The following is a 23480-nucleotide window of genomic DNA, read 5'->3' as shown; positions in this document are numbered from 1 at the left end:
TTTAAAGGCTCCATATAAATAAACCCCGCAGATGCCTGAAATGCCTTGAGTTGAATATAAGACAAATATTAAATAATCAAAGTATATCACTAGGAATACCCGTCATTATGTATAATAATGAAAACGACTGAAACGCAAATATAAATAGACAATAATTTTAATGGAAAACAGCAAACAAAATTGTATTCCCTTGTTTTCATGGAGTGCAGTGTGTGTCTATTAATTTAAAACCATAAGCAAATGTATTTAAATACAGAAATGTTTCAATGAAAATATGTTATTCCTTTGAACACACAAAGAAAAACTAATGCTACTCTGGAAACTGGATTAAGCTCTACATTTTCTAAATTATGCTTTAATATCATATCGAAAATTTAATTTGGCATTGTTTATAACACAGTGTAGCCTTTACTACACCGTGGTTTACCTGCACGTGTCAGACCCATAGAGAATCTAGCTAAGCAAGTGGAAGTACATTTCAGTGTAGCGTACAAAACTGTACTTTGAAAAATAGTTATGGCACTTTGAAATAGATATGAGAGCAAATGCTTATGAAGTTGAAATACCAAATACAGGTCATATCTCTTAAGATAAATATAATAATCGGATTTTGATTGACAGCACATGTTGATGGATCCCACCGCTGATAATCCGCATAGTGGGTGCAAAAAAGCACTGTCAGATCAGCTACTCATCCAACCATGACCGGTTGTGTTACAGGTCATACAGAGCAGCACTGCTGGGTCATTGTCCCGTGTCCAAATGCCACCGGCCAATGTTATTCTGTTCATAGCCAAAGTGTCACCACAGGTCAGAGTAACCCATCTTGCTCAAAGGCGGAGGGTAACAGGGAAAAGTCAAAGGGTGCAAATTTGATTCCTGTTCCACTGTAAAATTTGTTCTGAAATTCCACCCTGCAAAAAAAGAGAAAAAAAAGAACAAATATAAACAGAAAAGTAGAAATTGTGGACTAAATAATAGTGTTTGCTTACCAGTGAAGACGCAAAGCGTGCAGAAAAGCTGACAGACCCTCCATGACCAGCAGAATGGAGACGGTGAGAACGGCGAAGACGCTAAACACAGGCACAAGAAGGAGCACGCCCAATTTAGAGGTAACCCTCAGCCCTAGACGCATCACCATCGCCCACAATACCTCCGACAGCTCTGAGACATACAAATACACCTTTGAAAAAGTGTTCATAAACACCAGGGTGTTAAAAATAAAATAAATATGAGTGTGTGTAAACAGACACTCACGGGCGTGGGCGAGGCTTAAAGCCCAGAGACGCAGGTAGGAGGCTGTGTTAGAGATGCAGCCCAAACAGTACTCAATGGTGTGAATTGCTTGATGCAGGAAAACATCCCCAAAATCAAACTGCAAGGAGGAAAAAGCTTTTAGAGACATTCTTTGAGTGAAGTTAAACTTTATAGCTTTACTGTTGATCATGTTTGTGAGGATAATGGTTCGGCTATAACCTCCTTAGGTCCCCCTGAGTCGCTTAGTCCCTCTTCTTCATCATGAACTATAGATGGAGACAGATCTTCCTCACTCACACGCCGAACTCTCTCGTAGCCCTACACACAAAGAATGTGATGTAACAAATCTGGTATGCATAATTTAGACTTGAAAGTACTTTTTAGGATTTTTAAAGAGCACCTATTGTCCGACTCACGTTTTTATATTTCCTTTGGTGTGTAAGTGTGTATTAGTACATTAACGATATGCAAAAAAGGTACAAACCCCAAAGTAAACAATGACGCGAGTTATCGTCTCCAACGTAAATCTCTTTTCTTGGACTACAACAAACACACGGATTTTAGGCAACGGTTTACTTCCTGGGATTGGTGATGTAGTAAAGACCAACATTACCATATTTGGACTCACAGCCTGTAAGTTTCTTGTTAGCATTGCATTGTGAGCGAATCTTTCAAACATAGTAAGGAGCGATACATTTTCAGCTGACGTCAGAGGTATTCAAGCCAATCACAACGTACAGATTAGCTGGCCAATCAGGGACACAAAGCTTTTCAAATCCGTGCGTTTCAGGAAGAGAGTGAAATCTGGAGCTACAAAAATGTATGATATGTGGAAAACAATGTGTTTTTAACCATAAACCACACGAACACATTGAATTATACCAAATATACAAAATAACATTGTTTTTTAGCAATGCAATAGATGCCCTTTAACAATTTAAAACAAACAAACAAAAAAACCCTTTTTTGTCAAGTGTTACCGAACATTTATTTAAACTGACTCTTATTTTTATGACCCTTTAACATAATTTACCTTTTTTAATGTCTCGTTATTGGATTGCATGAAGATGTTTTACTTTCTGGAAGGGGAAATGTACTTGAGTGTCATGAAAATTATGTTACAACCTTTAATCTCTTGATTTTGGGGATTGGGGATTTTCTCTCTTGAAGAGTCTAACGTATAATATCATTGCATCAGATACGAACACATACATACACAAAAAAACAGACAGACCCTGTGGACCCCTAGGCTCTTCCCACCATGATGCAGCCAGTAGAGGTAAAGAGGTTTTCCCAGTAACAGCACCGGAACAGACAGTAGAGCCACCACAACCAGAAACACCTGCAGTCCCATCTGTCACAGAAGGATTAACACACCGATGCAGATTTATCGGGCAGATTCAATGATGAGCTCTTAAACACACACTCGCACACACACCTGACCGGGATAAAGGGGCAAATTGTCGTTCCCCTGCATTAAAAACATGTTGATAAAGTGGATGAGAATGCTCGGAGCCAGCTGGGAGTCTCGCACTGAGAACGCCAGCCATTTGTAAAAGATCATGAAGACCAAGTATCCAAAGAGGCAAAGCAGAAAGAGTAGCTCAGGAAGAAAGAGAAGGTAGATCTTAAACTTCTGTCTGAAGTGTCTGTAAATATAGAGACGGAACAAAAGAAAGTATTTTTATCCAATTGTGGGTCACAGGTCAGTATCACTCAAAACTGTCTTTTATGTTTATAATAGTAGTTAAAAATAATCATAAAAGAACACAAAGGTTATTATTTTGGATGATACGAAAAATCAGATATTACTAATGATTAACACATTTTTATATATTAACGGTAGGAAAATTACGAATAATGGAACATGACCTTTACTTAAAGGATTAGTAAATTTTTTTTTAAAAAATCCATCTAATTTACCCACCACCATGTCATCCAAAATGTTGATGTCTTTTTTTGTTCAGTCGAGAAATAATTATGTTTTTTGAGGAAAACATTTCAGGATTTTTCTAATTTTAATGGACTTTAATGGACCCCAACACTTATTAGTTTTAATGCAGCTTATGCAGTTTAAAATTGCAGTCCCAAAGGACTCCAAACAATCCCAAACGAGGCACAAGGGTCCCATCCAGCGAAACGACTGTCACTTCCGACAAGAAAACTAAAAAATATGCACCTTTAAACCACAACTTCTCGTCCATCTCCGGTCCTGTGACGCTCAAGCGCGACCTCACGCAATACGTCATCACGTCAAGAGGTCACAGATGACGAATGCGAAACTACGCCCCAGTGTTTACAAGTGTGGAGAAAGAGGACCGTCTCGACGTTGTTGTATGTCAAATGATACTAATAAATGTCTTTGTGTCAGTTTATTGTTTAAAATGCTCCGCAAGTGTGCGTTTCATATATGTAACATGTGATTTTTCCACGGCATTACGCAATTACGTGAGGTCGCCCTGGCTCGCCACACAGACAGAGAAAGAAGAGAAGTTGTGGTTCAAAAGTGCATTTTTTTTCTTGTCAAAACCGACAATCGTCTCGCTAGATAAGACCGTTATGCCTCGCCTGAGAGCTCAGAGTCCCTTGAAACCCCGCCGAAACCGCAATTTCAAACTGCATTAAAACTAATAAGTGTTGGGGGCCATTAAAGTCCATTAAAATGAAAAAAATCCCGGAATGTTTTCCTCAAAAAACATAATTTCTTTTTGAGTGAACAAAGAAAGACATCAACATTTTGGATGACATGGTGGCGAGCAAATCATCTGAATCTTTAATTGAAGAAAATGGCCCAATCCTTTAATATTCTAATGATTTTTTGCATAAAAACAATATTTTGACCCATACAATGTATTGTTGGCTATTGCTACAAATATACCTGTGCGACTTAAGACTGGTTTTGTGGTCCAGGGTCACATTTATAACAGAAATTGTATTTGAGCGTACTCACAAGTGATTGAAGACACTGAGCACAACCCCAAACGTCATGTGGATGACTCCAATGATCACCGACATCTTCATCTTATATGAGTTGAGGAAAGACAGACGATTCACAGCCATGTTCCAGATCTATAGGCCAATCGAACAAATAAAAGCTCTGTAAATTACATCAGTGTTTTTCTTCAGGATGTGGCTGCCATCCACTGAAGTCTGTTATATAAATCTTGTGAGAATGTGTACTCACTGGATCAATGCCCAATGGATAAGGGCCAAAAAAGACGCCAGAAATATTGGGATCCAAGGTTAGTAAAGCATTCGTTTGTAGAGTTTCGTTTCTGAGCCAAATAGAGGAAAAAATTACAGGGTGCATTGATTTGTAGGATTATTTTGAAACCTTTAATAACATACACACATATGGTATTTTAATATGATTTTAATGGGTTTTTTTTTGGTTGTTGTTGTTGTCTTACGACCACTGTTGCTCTGTAAACATGGCCTTGACGCTCCAGGCCGAGCCAAAGATGTTGAGGGATTTGGAGAAACAGTCGTTGTAAATCAGTCCTGTGTAAATGGAGAACAGTCCCATCAACAGTATGATGTAGCGGCCATCAAAGAAGATCCTCCAAATCTGAGCAGAGACGAAATAGCGTTCAAAGGTTACCCTGAGTTATTGTCGAACATGATTCATAACTTTACTCTTAACAAACACAGTTTACAGAATTAAGCTAAATTCATTTGATCCTTCTGACCTCATTTCCCAGTCGTCTCCTTGTATGGTCCTTCTCAGTCAACACCATCCACAAAGCAAAGAGGGTCATGACTGCACCATGACCAAGATCTCCAAACATAACCGCAAACAGGAATGGAAAGGTGATAATGGTATAAGGAGCTGTAGGATAAAAAAAGCATGTTTTAAAATATTTTTTTATCTCACTGAATTCTTTTTTTTTTGTTCAAAAGCATTCACATGGAAACATTTTTAAGATTCGAATCATTTAAAGGTAACATAATATGAGAAATTTCGTTTTATATGTTGTTTGTGTGTTGCCTCCTTTTTTTTTTAAATCATTAGTGTTTTCAACCTCAACAGTCTCATGGGACAAGCTGTTGGCATTTTCTGAGCAAAATGACATCACTTTGAGCAGGCCCCGCCCAAAACCATTCAAAGAGTTGGATCACAATTTCTAATATAAATCCTCTTTACATAATTCATTACTGCACGTTTATTATGAACAATGAAGTAAGGTAACTGCTTTATTAAAAACGTTGTACGTTTTTGGTATAGATAACAGTAAATATGGAGGGAAGCAGCAGCTCATTTGCATTTAAAGATACACTTACACAAAAACAGCACTTTCTGCACACCCAAAAATGGGCCTTTTTAACGTACTATAATAAGTGATCGATACGGTATTTGGACCTGAAACTTCACAGGCAAGTTCTGGGGACACCTGAGACTAATATTGCATTTTGAAAAATTGCCATATTAGGTGACCTTTAATGTTTATTGCAAGATTTGTTTGAAAAACATACTGTTGAATGTGTAGGCCTACTCACCCGGGCTTGCTTCTCTATAGTCTCCCACTCCATAGGCCTCTACTATACTCTGAAAGCCTGAGGTAAACTTGTTGCTCCTTAGGAGGGTTGGTGGAGTGTCATTGCTAGGGATACGGTTTACGAAGGATGGGACGGTTGCGTCACCTTTTCTCTATCCAGAAAGTCATTAGAAAATCACATTACACCACTTATTAATCACAGCTCAGACAATAACTGACTTAAATACACATATGTTCATGTGACTCAAATGGTTCTTATGATCAATAAAATGTTTTGATCCGAGGGTGTTGCAAATTAATTTGTACACAAAAATAGGGCTGGGCGATACTGACCAATATTCATATTTCTGTAATTTTGGGTTGAATGGTGACATGCGGTAAATATATCAGTGTAATACATTTTAACATGCAAGTCAATGTAAACCTCACCCCATGTGAGATGTCACAATATATATTTTTTAAATGGCATGTAATAAAAATCTAAATCAAAGACTTTTCCTCCCTGTTTGAAAATACACAGCTGCACAACATTGTTGACATTGTTGTATTTTTATGGCAGAGCTTCTGTTTCACAAAGGGTATTATCAGACCATACTGATATAGACGGTATTGTCTTATTCCATATCCTATAGACCCCTTCACGGTTCACGTCACAGGCGCTTCCCACTGCGCATGTCGGGGTCAGAAAAGTCATTACAGCAGATTGAGTTGAGTATTATTCGGTATCCTCAAAAATGCCTATACTTGCGTCGTGGGCTTTGAAAATCGCACCAGGTCTGCCGTTAAGTTTTTCGGGATTCCTGCAGAATCTGCAAGTAATTAACGTGCAGACTGGAACAATGCAAAGATCAAAGAGACTTGTGTTTGTAGTGCTCACTTCATTTCAGGTAAGTCATAAATTTTCAGCCCTGTTAGATTAAAATAGAAAGCATAAATGGTATGAACAGTTTGACCCCATGCTGCGCGTGCACCCGATAGTCATTCAATGTTTACAAACCTTGAAGGGGTCTATTAGAAAAAAATCTGATATACCACCCAGCCCTATACAAAAACATTATTGTGTCAAAATATAAATTTATCTCATTAGAAAACTAAAATTATACTTAAAAATGTTTTTGAAATGCATGACTTGTACTGAATGACAAATAAAATAAACAAATGATTGAAATTATTGATTAAAAATCGTCTTAGGGTAAGACTTTGCTGCTTTATAAAATGACAAGAATACAATTTTACAAATTTAGGCAAAGGGTAACCACTTTAAAAATACTAAAATGTAAAACAGTTTTGATTTATGTTGATACAGTTTTGATACTTTTAGTCACAACATAAATCTTAAATCTAGTTACATTTGTGTTATTCTATATTTTTTTATAGTTTACTTTTATTCTAAATGAAAAATATTAATCAAATACAAAAAAGTGACCCAAAACAATTACAGTAGTGTAATTTCCTAGATATGTAGCATACATTTATTTATTTGTTTTTCATGCAATTATAATAAAATCATGACTTAAAAGTTAATACTCACAGATCCTTCCTCTAGCGCCCTCCTGAGGTTAGTCAGGTCACTAACCGGGCACCACACTTCAGCGATCAGACACTTGTTGGTGACATCAAAGCTGCAGAGGTTGAGGATGTGATAAATCGCTTTCATCTTCTTCACCTGTAGCACCCAGGAATGTGCTGACTCGGATGCCTTATGCAAGACTTGCTTCAAGTAATCCTCAGTGCGGTGCAAAACCTAATATACAATTGAATGTTTTATTATAACACTGCAGGCCAATGTAATTGTGGTGATCCTCTGGTGGTTACTGCAATACCATCAGCAATACTTAAAAAATCGAATCAACGGCACATACATTTTGTAAGTCTTCTATACGTGTGCGCAGACTGTCCATGACATCGGCTCGTTCTTCGTCAGACTCAGGATGTGGGTAGAGATGACAGTGGTAACTAATAAAACAAAATTATACGAATAAATATTTTGTAATGTCATTAAAAAGTGAATAAAGTATAGGCCTCAGCTATAAAAGCTTTTCACTTACCAGTCACAAATTTTCTGCACCTTCTGTCCAATCTGATCACCCCAAAAGGAGATGAGGAACACTACGTTCTTATTTATCTCACCCTGACAAGCACAAAACAGATCTCCATAAACAAACCGCATAGTCATCCTGATTAATTTAGCATGCTCAATCTGCAGCAGATGCATTATTAACACTTCGAAACTGTGAAAGACACAGAGGCGTGTTTGCACCACAGAGCAAATATCATTTGAATATAACTACAGTCATTTAAAATCATTTTGACGGAGGATATATACGATTTGGATGAGTTTTGCATACAGTTTCGAGATCGACCAGGCTCTCATCCACCTCTGCGTAGCTGAGGATGGTGTAACCTTTACAGACTCGCCATAGCATTCGCTCGAACGCCTCCACCTTCACTCGCTGTATCAATCCAGAGATAAACCTGCAGTATACAGTGGCAAAATCACACACATGTATAACACCACAACCTGTATCATATGATGCAATCATACAATACGAATACATCAGAGGTCAATGTTTGGCTGGTTAGCATTGCCCCATTTTAATCTGCCCTAACTACACCATCTGGCAAACTGGCAGTGAATTGAATGCAGATCCCCCTGGAGACGTGCGTCTTTTGTCATGAAAACACAATTACCCATCTACCAGACCCGCTCACCATCACACTGTTTAGTCTGGGAGGATATGAGACTCACCCGAGTTTGGCACCCAGCCTCTGCATATTGGTGCACCCAGTTACTGATTCAGTGTCCAGAGAGGGGAACTCTTCATACTGGGGACCCAGGGCTTCATGCTAAATACACACATTTACACATTTATTCAAGATGTGTTAGCTACAGTGAGGAAAATAAGTATTTGAACACCCTGCTATTTTGCAAGTTCTCCCACTTAGAAATCATGTAGGGGTCTGAAATTGTCATCGTAGGTGCATGTCCACTGTGAGAGACATAATCTAAAAAAAAATCACAATATATGATTTTTTAACTATTTATTTGTATGATACGGCTGCAAATAAGTATTTGAACACCTGAGAAAGTCAATGTTAATATTTGGTACAGTAGCCTTTACAGTTTGCAATTACAGAGGTCAAACGTTTCTTGTAGTTTTTCACCAGGTTTGCACACACTGCAGGAGGGATTTTGGCTCACTCCTTCACACTGATCTTCTCTAGATCAGTCAGGTTTCTGACCTGTCGCTGAGAAACAGGAATGTTTGAGCTCCCTCCAAAATTCTCTATTGTGTTTAGGTCTGGAGACTGGCTAGGCCACGCCAGTACCTTGATATGCTTCTTACAGAGCCACTCCTTGGTTATCCTGGCTGTGTGCTTCAGGGCATTGTCATGTTGGAAGACCCAGCCTTGACACATCTTCAATGCTCTAACTGAGGGAAGGAGGTTGTTCCCCAAAATCTTGCAATACATGGCCCCGGTCATTGTCTCCTTAATACAGCGCAGTCGCCCTGTCCCATGTGCAGTAAAACACCCCCAAAGCATGATGCTACCACCCTCCAAACACGTTTAGTGGAATTATGACTAAAAGTTATATTTTGGTCTCATCTGACCACATGACTTTCTCCCATGACTACTCTGGATCATCCAAATGGTCATTGGCAAACTTAAGACGGGCCTGGACATGTGCTGGTTTAAGCAGGGGAACCTTCCGTGCCATGCATGATTTTAAACCATGACGTCTTAGTGTATTACCAACAGTAACCTTGGAAACGGTGGTCCCAGCTCTTTTCAGGTCATTGACCAGCTCCTCCTGTGTAGTTCTGGGCTAATTTCTCACCTTTCTTAGGATCATTGAGACCCCACAAGGTGAGCTCTTGCATGGAGCCCCAGTTCGAGGGAGATTGACAGTCATGTTTAGCTTCTTCCATTTTCTAATGATTGCTCCAACAGTGGACCTTTTTTCACCAACCTCTTTGGCAATTTCCCCGTAGCCCTTTCCAGCCTAGTGGATGTGTACAATTTTGTCTCTAGTGTGTTTGGACAGCTCTTTCGTCTTGGCCATGTTAGTAGTTGGATTCTTACTGATTGTATGGGGTGGACAGGTGTCTTTATGCAGCTAAAGACCTCAAACAGGTGCATCTAATTTAAGATAATAAATGGAGTGGAGGTGGACATTTTAAAGGCACACTAACAGGTCTTTGAAGGTCGGAATTCTAGCTGATAGACAGGTGTTCAAATACTTATTTGCAGCTGTATCATACAAATAAATAGTTAAACAAAATGTTTTAGATTATGTCTCTCACAGTGGACATGCAGCTACGATGACAATTTCAGACCCCTCCATGATTTCTAAGTGGGAGAACTTGCAAAATAGCAGGGTGTTCAAATACTTATTTTCCTCACTGTAAATAATATCTACCTTCTTCATAAAAAAAAATGAGGTGCCCTTGAAAACAAAAGAAATTGGACACCTAACTCTATTTGTGGAAAGTGCCGAATGAGTGAAAAAGCAGCTTGTTCGAGCATAAACGTGACATGGACTCACCCTGGTGCGGCTGTGTATGAAGGTTCGAGTGATTCTCAACATGTGCGTATACTCTGTCAGTTCTAAGAGATTGTGCTGGAGCTTTTCTTTATTCTTGGCGACCTCACTGAGCTCCACCTCCAACCTCTGCAGTTGCTCCTAAACACATAGAAACAATGTCTTATTCATACATTCATTATAGATGCATTACAAATGCATCTGAAACAACATACTGATCAATAAAACTCTGTGCACGTGTCACTGTAAGCAATGTTTAACAAGATAAATAGGCCATCAAAAAATATCCACTCATAGGAAATTACCATAAAACGCACACCAGAAAGCCACGTGTTACCAATCCGCAATGCACAATCGATTTTCTCCATTTGCATTTAGCATGATTTCTCTCACCTCATTGTACAACAATCAATCACTTCAGGCCACTTGACATGCTCAATTACCCAGCGCTAGATCTTGCAACCCAGGCCTAAAGCTCTCATGTAAAATCAATTACCCTAAAACCAGCACAGCATACGGCCATTACGGCTAAAATACCTACGGTAATTCAATGCAACTGCAATAGAGAGAATTTTCTTCGACTTTTGGGGGCTATAATCCTAAATAGCTATTTATATGCAAGCACTTTAATTATATTGTTCCTTTTGTTCGAATTAACCCAATGGATTTAATGTCGCAAATGTTGTATATAACAAACATATGCTTTCAAACTGTATATATTAGAGCATATATGCAAGTATTCTGTGTCATAAATGCGATTGTTATGGTGTGTGGGTGGTTTTAAAAGGAATAGTTCAGTCAGAATTAAAATTTTGTCATTATTTAAACACCCAAGGTCTTTCTTTGTCCTTCAAAAAGTGTTGCCTCTCTTTCAGTCCACATTGTCAGTGTCTGAAATGTTTTTTAGGCAGTTTAAGGAGGAAGTTTAGTTTAAAATGAAACAACTGAAACAACAGTGATATCGACAACAAAAAGCAAAGAAACAAATATATGACAAAGGTAGAGTGGAACATTTTTGGGTCAATTTAATGGTGACCGAGGTGTCTCAAATGGCACTTTTTTCATAGCATAATACCCAAGGTTTGGTTTGGGTCAGGTCGGGTCAGCTCACCTCACTTTAGGCTTGGTTAGCTTTTCCATCGAGTTAAGTAACACTTTGGAGTGGGAGGGATTATAGGCGTATTGTTATATTTGTGCTGCCTACTGCTGTGACATCATACAAGTGAGAGCGCTGTTGTACATTCCCATACATTCATTTATTTCTCAGTCTGCCACAAAATTAAAATTGACCACCACAAATAGATGTTTGCACATTTTGTTTATCACTTCCTCTTTCTCACATGACATTTCTGTACAAACACCCTTGGCATTGGTCGACGCGCTCTGCTGAGCTTCATTTATGCGGACGTGTGCGTCGTGAATGTGCCGCCACAAAATGCAAGTCTGAATTTTTTTTTGGTGTTCCTGATTCTCATCCTGTGGATGATCTTCATTGCTAAAAGGTAGTTTGATAACTTATAGCAGAACACAGATGACAACAGGACTCGAGACAGCGCAAGCTAGCATGAAGGTAAAGCTAATCTTTTACATTATAGTGATGACGCTGGTAGTGATGACTCTCTCAGACCACTCAGTGTTTTGCGTCACGTTTTGGTATCAGCTCGGGTGGCTTGAAACCCAGATTGAGGTGGTACTAAAAAAGTATTGGGTACTACGAACTGAACCCAGTGGAAAAGCTCCCAGAAGTAAGCTGACCCGACCCAAACCAACCCGTGAGTTACTATGCAATGGAAAAGCGCCAAATGTTTAAATCTGTTTATTTATTTTAAATTAATCAGAAAACCCTTCAAGCTTTAAAATTAAAAACCAAAAAAATCAGCAAAAATATTCAGGTGACTAGACCTATAGTTCGTTTCATGGGCGTACGTGGAGTGGCGCGATAAGCGTCTGGTCTGAACTTTACTTGCGGTTCTGTTTGTGTTTAATGGTCTGACTAGTTGCTGAAACTTAAAGGAATAGTCTACTCATTTTCAATATTAAACTATGTTATTACCTTAACTAAGAATTGTTGATACATCCCTCTATCATCTGTGCGCATGCACGTAAGCGCTGGAGTGCACGTAAGCGCTGGAGTGCGCTGCGACACTTCGATAGCATTTAGCTTAGCCCCATTCATTCAGTGGTACCAATCAGAGATAAAGTTAGAAGTGACCAAACACATCAACATTTTTCCTATTTAAGACGAGTAGTTATACGAGCAAGTTTGGTGGTACAAAATAAAACGTAGCGCTCTTCTAAGCGGATTTAAAAGAGGAACTACATCCCATGGCGCAATAGCACTTCTGGGAGTACCCCGACTAGCTAAAAAGTCCGCTCCCCTTCTCCCTCTCATAATGGGAGAGGGAGGGTGTTACTGCACCGAGTCGAAGTACTCCCAAAAGTGCTATTACGCCATAAAATATAGTTCCTCTTTTAAATCCGCTTAGAAAAGCGCTACGTTTTATTTTGTACCACCAAACTTGCTCGTATAACTACTTGTCTTAAATAGGAAAAACGTTGATGTGTTTGGTCACTTCTGACTTTATCTCTGATTGGAGCCATTGAATGAATGGGGCTAGGCCAGGTGCTGTCGAGGTGTTGCGGCGCGCTCCAGCGCTTGCGTGCGCGCACACAGATGATAGAGGGATGTATCAACTCTTCTTAGTTAAGGTAATAACATAGTTTAATATTGAAAATGAGTAAACTATTCCTTTAACTCTTAAACAAATACCTTGTGGAAAATAACAAATGTTTTGGTTTCCTAGGTAGCATGGAATCTATGTGTTGTTTATTTTGCTTGTTATATAAATAAACTACTTTAAAAGGACTTTGTTGTTATTTATTCCTCGCAGAGTTTACCGTAAGTTACGTGATGACCACGAAAGCCGCGTGTTTATGTTGTTACTGCTGAGACCGTCTACATCTTGCTCCTTCCTTTAATGTAAATCAGATATAATTTTTTCTGCTTTTATCTTCTGCCAGGCAAAGATGTGTTGCATGATGAGTACAATCCTGGATTTCATCAACAGGGTGTGACTAGTTTGGTTGAATGGTGTGAGAACAATAATCTTGTTAACACATTAGCAAAAGTAAAACAGAAGAAATTATATTTGTGTTTACATCTGATACTTATACAAGAGAGTAAATACAACATACAAGTATTTAGGAGTAATGATTGACAATGTGTTATCATGGAATGATCATATTGATGCATTTTTTAAAAGAACAAAGCAGAGAATCTATTATCTTCGTCTTCGGTCATTCGGAGTAAGAAAACAGATCCTTCTCATGTTCTTTATATCTGTGATAATGAATGTACTGCAATATTGCAACTCCATTTGGTATAGGAGATTGTCTGTTAAGTTTGTTCAATCTATTTAAAATCTGTTCAAAGATCGTAGGTCAGCCCCTTGAGAAGCTATATGATTTAGCATATTATAATAATTTGATGAGACTGGCTAATGATATAGTTTCCGATCCTAATCATGTCCTGCATAATGCTTAACTTTATTAAATAAATTTGAATTACTACCATCAAACCGGATATAGAGTCCCAAGATAAAATTAAGCTGAAAAATTCTGTTGTGCCTCATGCAATCCTAGAATTGAATAATAAGAAGCTTAAACAAACGTCAAAAATCAAGAGTACTGTGATTGTGATGTAATTGTAGAAGGGTAAGGCATATTCTAGGCTATTATTTAAGAGGGTGTAATGTATAATGTGTCTTGTTCTTGTGTGGAAATACTGTATATGTTTTGTTTAAATTATATCATATATCATATCAAGATAATAAATCTCATGACCTACTTGTGCCAAAGTTGAGGGTTTGGTCAAATCCTTAATCCAAAGTATAAAGCAGCAATGACTTGGCCACTAATAACATGTTTTATTAGCATTTTTATTTCTGCTTGAAAATTCAACAAGACAGCAGTTCGAAACTAGAACTAGAAAGAGCCAGTCTGGCTTTCACTGTGTCTAAAAAAGCAGTCAATAATGGATCTCAGTACTTACCATGATCTCTAAGACATTTTTGGGTGCTGGAGCAGCAGGGAGAATTTCGGCTTCTGGTACTGCAATATTGGCCTTCCTTATTTCCCTCAGCAGATACCCTGTACGAAATACAAAGAAATGCTGTCAAATTGGAGCATAACGGGTCTTATTACATGAAAAAAAACTACATTTAGATCAAAGCCTTTTCTTTTATACAAAAATAGTCCTCAGCCTAAGAGCTAAAGGCATTCTCTTTTCTTGTGCCTGTCTGTTGTGTTACTCACAAATAAAACTGCATTGATAGGATGTTATATGCATCCTACTTATAAAAAATATTGAAATTGTACAGAAACTGTTTAATAAAGATCCCTTACCCAAAATCCTTTCCATCTCCTCACATCTCTTGATCTCACTGACGAAGCGGCGCTGGAAGGAGCTTACACTGGGGTTGAGCTGAAACAATCCAAAGATGATCTTGTTCAAGTATTGTTCATACTACAACAGAGTCGATTAATTTGATCATATGTGGTCAATTTAAGACTGCAGCCATTGGTTGACAATGATATTCACTTCTTATCAAAAGCATTTGTACTCTATGACCACATACACGTAAACGGGAGCTGCATTGAAATGCACAATAATATTTACATTTCTAAGCCAATTTCAATGTCCCTGTCAAGCATTCATGAAAAAATAGTTAAATAGTCCTGTGATAAAAATATTACTTTTTATTCCACTTGGACCTCAATAAATACGTTCAAAGCTACATGCAATAATAATTAGCACACAAATAAGCATACTACTGTCAACAACTCATTATGTCATTACCACAACTAAAGATCTCACACAATAGGTCCTATATTAAAGGGTTAATTAATGACACACTGCCTCGGGCAGAATAGAAAGCACAGGCTTTTAACAAGATTTGCTCGATTTTTTTAAGCAAGTATTGATTCAACTCATCGCTTATAACCTGGCCGGCACTCTTTAACAGCTCTGTCTAAACAGGCCAAAATATGCATAGTACTCAAAGATGCAATTTAATACAATGTTTATGGACTTCACTATAGTAAATATTAAAGAATACCAGAGCTAGTTTATCCATTCACTACAGTTACTAAAGAGTACTATAATATACAGTGCATAGTACCATATACCCAATATAGTATGCATACTTAAAGATGCTATTTAAATAATAGTGTTTATACATTTACTATGGTAAATATTAAAATATACCACAACATTTACTACAGAATACTATAGTATGCAGTGCATTTGACTATACACCCTTATATAATATGCATCCTCAAAGATGCAATTTAATACGTATTGTTTATGAGCATCACAATTGTAAATATTGAAGTATACCACAGCATTTACTAGGTAATACAACAGAATACTATAGTATACAGTACTATGCATAGGATTATACGCCCAATATAATATGCATACTAAAAATGCACATAAAATCATAGTGTTTATGAACTTTACTACAGTCAATATGATTTAATACTATTGTGAATAGTGAAGTACTGCATACTAAAGCCTTTACTACTAACAATAAAGAGTACTATAGTATACAGAGCTATGCATGAGACTATATACACAATATAATATGCATAATTAAAGATGCAATTTAAATCAAAGTGTTTATAAATTTACTATAGTAAATTTAAAAATATACCACAGCATTTACTACAGAATACTATAGTATACAGTGCTATGCATAGCACAACTAATATGCGTACTCAAAAAAGTTAAGTATAGCACAGCATTTACCACAATTTATCAACAAAGAATATTATACTATACATAATAATTACACAAGTAGCCTATATAGTATAATCGTCACTATGGTATACTACTACAGTGTATACTAAAGTTTACCACAGAAAATGCAGGCTGCGTGCTACCAAGAAAGCATACTGAGGCATCAGGTGCATCCTACATTGCTGCTTTCGAATGCGCTTAAATGATGCCCTCAATATGCCTGCTATGTAACGTTAGATAGCTCGACACAGATTTAATCAAAACTTACATCTCGAAATTCAACCAGTCCCATTTCTCCCAGTTCGCTGATGCAGTCGTAAGCCGAACCGGACTGCAGGAACAGCTGCGCCAGGCACATCTCCTCGCTCCTAAATCCCGAGCCCATTTTATCTGTCCGCTTTCGGCCACCTTTGATCACACAATCCGCGTCAGGCCTTTAAAATTCAATTTGGCAATGGACAGCAACCTCACTCGAGCGTGGTAACACAAACAGCATTTTATCTCAATGCATCTGGCAGTAAAGTTCACGCGCAAGATAGGGATACTGAATTATTCATAATAAAATGCGTTTCGTGATAAATTGTCCCGTCAATGATTAAACTACTATTTTTAGCAATACAATAAATAATCATAGCATAAACATTTAGCAAATTATAACGATTGTAAATGTAATTTGGTATAGATGCGATATTCAGTCATTATCTTACCTAGCTGGCTGGAGAATAATAATCAATAGGCGTCTGTACCTTTAATTGTCGTCTTGGCATTGGAACGACAGAAATAGCATTAAAGATTAAAGCGTACAGAAAATAGCGTCGATAAGCAAACCAACAAGCACTATACCGTCTTAAAAATATTAGGATATAGAAAAGGTTTGATGGTTAATGAAATCGCGCTATTGAAAGCTCAGTCACATAAAGCGCAAACCGTGCCGGTGTTACAGATTGCACCCATGGGTTGCCAGTTATTTTGTTAACGAATCCCATTTACAATTAAAAACCCGTTATAACTTATAAAAATATCATTTGAATCCCTTATAAACAAAAACATTGAAAAACGTCTTGCTATTTTAAAGTATTCCCTCATGGCAAAATCATTTTGTAAACAACGGTGAGCATCCAGAACACATTATACAATAGTGTAATTTAGCTGTTTTTTATTTATTTAAGTGAAAATAATAGGGAACACAATTATGAAAATACCTGCAATATATAATTTGTATTAGCTAAAAAACATTTCAATGTCCTATTTGTTTAAAAAAAAAATGCAACAGATCTAACTATGCTGTCGTATTTAATTACAAAAGGGTTTTATTAAACATTTATTAAACACAATGCATAATTTAATGTACTTGTATGTACTCCAACGTTTTAATTGTTTACTAAACGTTTGTACATTGGGACGGGTTTTTACATTATATGGCAACCACAGCATCCTTTAATATATTCTGTGCCGTATTCTTTAAGACCAGCGGCTGCCTGTCCTTTGTTTAAGTGTCTAAAATGTGAAGATGTATCAGCGTGGACCAATGAGAAATTATTTTAATTCATTTTCATTCAAATTTTATGTTGCCTGTATAGTCATTTTGGAAATTGTTCAAGTAAGGTATCCTTAAAAAATATATACCTCATAAGCTACTCTTATTTCAATCATGCAAAAATCAAAACCATTACACAAAATCCTCTCTTTTTTTATTTAAAATTTTCCACAAGTATCATACACAATAAATAACACACAAGCTTAATTACAAATTGCAATTAAATGTATTGAAAGCTGTTTATTTGGTCATCTGAGATTTTGTGCAAGTCTGTTTATTTCCTGTGAGAGGGCAGTAACCGTATCCAGAATTCTCTGTCTATCAGACTCAACTAGACGGCTTCCACAGCGCTGTGCGAACCGGTCAGGGTGCCAGATGATTTGCTGCCGACGGAGTAACTTCCGAAAGGCGGACGTATCAGATTTGTCTGTGCCGTGCAACATAACGGCCACCATTTCCTCCAGTGAGCCGCGGGGAGCGGGCCATGGGATGTCATCATATCCCAGAAATCCCTGAGGTGCCTTGCTTGAGGAGCTCTGAAATGTTGCAGCACAACTCTCCTCATAGCGCCTCTTTTTCCCCATCCGCGTCTCCTCCTCTTTTCGGGCTGCACGCTGCAGATACTCAGCATGTTCTCGCTCCAGTTTCTTCAGCAGCTCCCTGCGGCTCCTTTCATCCTCTTCAGTCTCCTTACGCCCCTTGGACCTCTTGTGTCCGGAGGAAGCTGCTTCTCTTTGTTCTCTGGCACGTTGCTTTACAAAATACTCCTTTCGGATTCGGTCAGCCCAGTCCCCAAAGTCTTCTTCGTCCTTTTCATCCCATAAGAATTGATCTAGAATAGAAAGGACATTTTATAAATAAAACCCATGCATTAAGTTATGAATGATGTGTAGGACAACCAGCCATTTAAAACAATTAAAGCATAAAATCTGCTTGAGATTGCACCTTCAAGCATAAATTACAAAATAAATTAAAATTTGCAGTTAGGCTTGTTTATATTTATTTCACAATGCTTTCAACAAACCTCCAAGACTTAATTTTTTTATAGGGATTAATCTCAATCGGATCGATTAGGTGTTTACATAAACACTTTTCAGTTCAATTTAGCCATTGATCTGATTACAAACAGATTATTTGGCCATTGTATCAGCACCCTACCTTGCAAACAATTCAATTTGCAGGCAAGGATGTTAAAAATGACATATGTGCCTTTACACATCCAAAGGTTGCATAATCAGATTGCAGCTGGCCATTTCAATAAAAAATTCTGGTTTATGTACATTAAATAAAGAATATAAATCTTACTTTCATACTGTCCAAATGTCTCAAAGAACTCATCCTGACATTCACCCAACAACTTCTCTCTCCATTGTTGCTCAGGATCAACAGAACGTGAAGATTCATTTTTGAAGACCCCCTGTTTTGGTGAAATTAACATAACGGTTTTGTTATACTTATTAATGTATTATGAAAATTAAACTATATCATGCAAACACATCAGAATTAATGTAAGAAATTCTTTGGTTGTCATGTCTCTATACCAATTTCTATAACACACCAAAAGCAATGCAATTTGAAAAAATTAAATTAACTTATTTATAATTTCCCATCCTAGTTTTAGCTGGTTTAGCGGGCTGGTTTTGGCCACTTTTAGCTGGTCATTCTAGAACAGTGGTTCCTAACCTTGGGTCCAGGCCCCACTTAGGGGGGTGTGCGATCTGATATGCTTTAAGCTCAAACAAGGATTTATAAAATGTTTCATTAATCATTTTATTAAAATTTTATTTTATCATATATGCTAATAATGCTAAGAGAAGGTAGTTAAAATATTTTTGTGTGTAAAATAATTATTTTAATTTTGCTTTCTCTCAACATGTTTGTCAACGTAACTGCAAAATCAAAAGGAAAGACAGAGTAGAGTTGGAGGGGTTCAGATTGTCGATAGTCATAGTTCACCCAAATTAAAATGTTATTATTTACTCATCATCATGTTATAACAATTCTGTATCAATTTCTGAACACAAAGGAAGATATTTGTAATTAAGCAGGAAACAAAACACCATTGACTTACATAGCAGGAAAGAAAAATACTATAGAAGTCAATTGTGCTCAGAAACAATTTGATTACAAACATTGTTCAAAATATCTTCCTATGTGTTTAGCAGAACAAAGAAATGTATACAGATATGAAACTTATGGTGAGTAAATGATGACATAATTTCATTTTTGGGTGAACTGTCCCTTTAAGGGGGACCCCAAGAAGAAAGGTTGGGAACCACTGTGCTAGAAGACAAGCTAAACCCAATAGGGACCTATTCAAGGGTATAACTACTACAATCACATTTCTGAATGTGGCAGTCTAGTTTTTTTTAATAACAATACCTGTTTAGGTTTCATCCATTGGAGCAGATCATGAGGAGTCACTCCTGCTTTATTAGAAATATCCATTGCTTCTGGACAGTGGTTTCGCAATGGCACCACCAGATCATCATAGGCTGCGTTTAACAAGATTTAAAACATTACAGACGAATACTATCGTCACAATGAAATGGTTAATTAATATTAGGAAATAAATTGTGAAAGAACCTGAAGTTTTGTACCTTCTTTGCCGTATTTAAGAGCTCTCTTCGCGGCCAGGTGTAACGGTACATCACCATTTAGGTCCGTTTGGAGAGGATCAGAACCGTGTTTCAACAGCAGTCTGAGAATGGCATCGTCTCCGTGAGAACACGCAATGTGTAAAGGACTTCTGAGTTTTCTGCCATGGGAGAAGTTCAGCTCCAGATCCTTGTGTTTACGAAGGTATGCCTTCAATTTTAAAAGACTCCCCTCCTCCAAATACCGCAAAATTCTTTTCTGCTTACTTTTCCCCATCTGGACTCTTTAGGAGACATGCGGTAATTAAAATCCGTCTCGGTATCCGAACAAAATTATGTATTTCATATCGCATTTGAATGTGAGAGGTCGTTCGAGCTTAAACACGGATATAAATTAACGTTGCACCTGGTGTGGTACGTCGGTAAAATCCTTCCGCAGTCAACAAGAGCAGCCCGATAGTTCCGAGGTTATTTGACGCAGGTTTGAAGATAGACCAGCAGGTGGTGCTGTTTCGTAACAAATAATCTTAGGCTTTATCCCAGGGTGGTTTGTGAGTTGTTGAAAAAAATGTAAACAATTAATATTGAATCATAAAATATAACATGTTTTATTTGTACATTGGTTACTATAACACAACACTAAAATATAATAGAAAACTGTGCAAAATAGACGGACACGTTTTTTATGTTCCAAAGAAAATGTTCAGATCAATGTCCAATAACGGGTAATAAATACTAATATTTAAAATACCAAAACTTAAAATTTTTTAAAAAGTTTAAATTTAAAACTGTAAAGTGGATGAAACACAAATGTTTTTTGATGTTAAACATGCAAATGTGCTTTTAAATGATTGAAATGTTTAGGTACACTGTAGTTATAAAATACTTAGAGTTTATTTATTTATTACCCCAAACTTAGCATATTGTTCCCTTATACCCCCTGCTGAAAAAAACAATAAAACCATTACAGAAAATTCTAATGGTTTTATTGGGAATTTTATTGGTTCTAATGAAATATGGCCAAAAACACACTACATTGTATTGGTTTTTGTTGGTCTCTAATGGTATGTATTGGTTCTATTGGTTCTAATGGAATATTGCCCAAAACACACTACAGTGTAGTGGTTTTAATGGTAAAAGCTATGGTTCCTATTTTAATGGAAACCATTAGAATTTTCTGTAATGGTTTTATTGTTTTTTTTCAGCAGGGCCTACAAGTACGTACTGTAGAAAAACAATCATAGCTCTCATTGTTGCATGTCTGTGTACAACTTATCAGTAGTAAATCTGTACACTTGCTCTTCATCAACAGCATCCATGCAGTTAGATCAAACCTACTAACATGTCTTATGACTACTGTGTTTGTTACATATACATGCTATTGTGTTGCTTATGCACAGCAGGCTGCTTAACCACAGACAAATGACATCAGCCACCCTTAATCTGCAGTTTATAAGCTTTAAATGTTATACAATTAAACTAAAAATATTGTGTTCCTCCCCATGCCATTTAAAAAGTGGTAAATAAATCCATAATTCTTAAGTCATGCAAGAGTTTGCATTAAGAACACACAAAAATGTTATCTGAAAACCTTTGTGTGTCATAATTTCTAGCACTGCACATATCATCAAATTTAACAGCATAACATGATTTATGGGTAGTTTAATTATTGCTTAACAAAATTAACAGACAAGATTACTAAAGATAACCTGCTGTTGGTGTTTAAAGAAAAGTTTTTATGAGTTTATTTTACTGTACATGCATATTTATTATATGATCAGTGATTGTAAAATTCTCTTCTCGCAGATCCATCTTTGGTTCCCATTACATAAATAACTAACCCATCCTGATGAAGATGTTACAGCACATGTATGACTGTGTTTGGGATTTCCATTTATCCAGAAACTGAAATACCAATAAAGTAAAAGAGTTTAAGAACTTTAAAACCTTCTAATCTTCAGTTAAATGTAATGATCTCTCACCTTAATGTCAATGTAGTGCCATCAAACCATTTCCACACCCCTCTCTCTTTACTCAGACCAATCCAATAATAATATTGACCATCTATAGCCTTCTGCACAAACTTCTGTTATCATAAAACAATAAAATATTACACATAGCGGACATAAACGGATAGATACCCATTAAAAGATGAAATCTCATTTTTCATTACTCACTTGTTCCTCTTTGTTGTTTATAATCAGCAGATTTGCTCCTCTCTGTTCACAGTCTCGTCTGCGGCATTCCAGCTATTATATTCAGATGAAATGTAATAAAAACTGCAGTTGTAGTAAATCCACTTTAAGTTATCAGAGTGCCAATCTGTTAAAACAACCATTTAGATTTTAGTTGAAATATACACGATGCTATAATATATTTGTTCACCTTTTTTGAGAAAGAGAAAGTTTTTATTGATAAGTAAACACAAGTTTACCTTGTTCAGTAAGCCACATGTACAGTTCTTCTCTTTCTTTAGTCAAGTTATAGTTGTGTCTTAGTAGTTGTTTTCTCTCATTGTTGAAATAGACACAGATGACTATAACAGCAGTGAACAGAAGAACATACAGTAAACACAAACACACTTGAACTGATCTGTGTCTTCTGTTCTTCACTGAGACTCTTCCTGAAAATCACACACATCAGATTACATTTGTCTTTTCTTTCTCACTTCAATAAATCAACTGATAAATGAATGTGAGTACCTGTATGTTGAAGCGCTTGCTGTCTCTCTGTACTCATCATCTCTGTGTTTATCATCACTTCATCATTTCTTACTGAATCTGAACTTCTTGTCTCGCTGTCCATTTCCAGAGTCTCAGTTCTGATCACATCCTCATCAATAATCTCAGACATCTCTGATCTCTTACTGTCAAACCATTTAACAGAGTGTTAATGTTTTAAGTTGCTGCAACACAGGTTGCTTGCCCAAAACTAAATGTCAAACTTTCAGATGTCAAAGTTAAGATCACGTGATATTCAAGTGGCCAGAAAAGGAAACAGTTATCTATAGAAATAATCTTCACATGCTATACCATCAGTGGCGGCCGGTGACTTCTTTTTTCGAGGGCGCAAGATGCGAAGTTCGTCACAACATGTATGTAGCCCATCGTGTGTGATTCGTCATTTCAAAATATGTGTTCGCCACTTCGAGTGATCCTATGTGCATCATGTGTTTTGTCAAAATAAGTGCCTGCTGCAGACGCATCTAAAGGGTTTATGATAAAAAAGACGCTTGCGTTTGCCAGAT

General features: G+C 37.1%; 2 protein-coding genes across 4 annotated transcripts; both read right to left on the bottom strand.

Annotated features, from left to right (window-relative positions):
• Positions 1 to 141: 141 nt before the first annotated feature.
• On the bottom strand, positions 142 to 17080 carry atp6v0a2a (ATPase H+ transporting V0 subunit a2a). Of its 3 annotated transcripts, none has more exons than XM_073874088.1 (21): positions 16807 to 17080; positions 16368 to 16533; positions 14704 to 14782; positions 14351 to 14448; positions 10303 to 10440; positions 8503 to 8600; positions 8102 to 8228; positions 7802 to 7884; positions 7616 to 7709; positions 7285 to 7497; positions 5755 to 5905; positions 4947 to 5086; positions 4668 to 4825; positions 4442 to 4532; positions 4208 to 4326; positions 2696 to 2906; positions 2474 to 2611; positions 1477 to 1575; positions 1258 to 1375; positions 993 to 1164; positions 142 to 914 (listed from the first exon to the last, which is right to left on the bottom strand). In XM_073874088.1, the coding sequence occupies exons 2-21, from the start codon at positions 16482 to 16484 to the stop codon at positions 812 to 814; spliced, it is 2547 nt and encodes an 848-aa protein (XP_073730189.1). In that variant the 5' UTR covers positions 16485 to 16533; positions 16807 to 17080; the 3' UTR covers positions 142 to 811. The 3 variants fall into 3 exon arrangements, with proteins under 3 accessions (XP_073730189.1, XP_055064848.2, XP_055064849.2); XM_055208873.2 differs by having other exon boundaries at positions 16368 to 16507; XM_055208874.2 differs by having other exon boundaries at positions 2492 to 2611; positions 16368 to 16507; positions 16807 to 17079.
• Positions 17081 to 17780: 700 nt separating this feature from the next.
• On the bottom strand, positions 17781 to 20658 carry nfkbil1 (nuclear factor of kappa light polypeptide gene enhancer in B-cells inhibitor-like 1). The gene is made up of 4 exons (XM_055208877.2): positions 20237 to 20658; positions 20019 to 20131; positions 18942 to 19053; positions 17781 to 18468 (listed from the first exon to the last, which is right to left on the bottom strand). The coding sequence occupies exons 1-4, from the start codon at positions 20508 to 20510 to the stop codon at positions 17885 to 17887; spliced, it is 1083 nt and encodes a 360-aa protein (XP_055064852.2). The 5' UTR covers positions 20511 to 20658; the 3' UTR covers positions 17781 to 17884.
• Between the last annotated feature and the right edge of the window lie 2822 nt (positions 20659 to 23480).

The sequence above is a fragment of the Misgurnus anguillicaudatus genome, chromosome 12, assembly GCF_027580225.2.
Source record: "Misgurnus anguillicaudatus chromosome 12, ASM2758022v2, whole genome shotgun sequence".
Classification (NCBI taxonomy): Eukaryota; Metazoa; Chordata; class Actinopteri; order Cypriniformes; family Cobitidae; genus Misgurnus; species Misgurnus anguillicaudatus.
The sequence above is the reverse complement of the archived record's forward strand: the minus strand, read 5'-3'. Positions and strand labels throughout refer to the sequence as shown.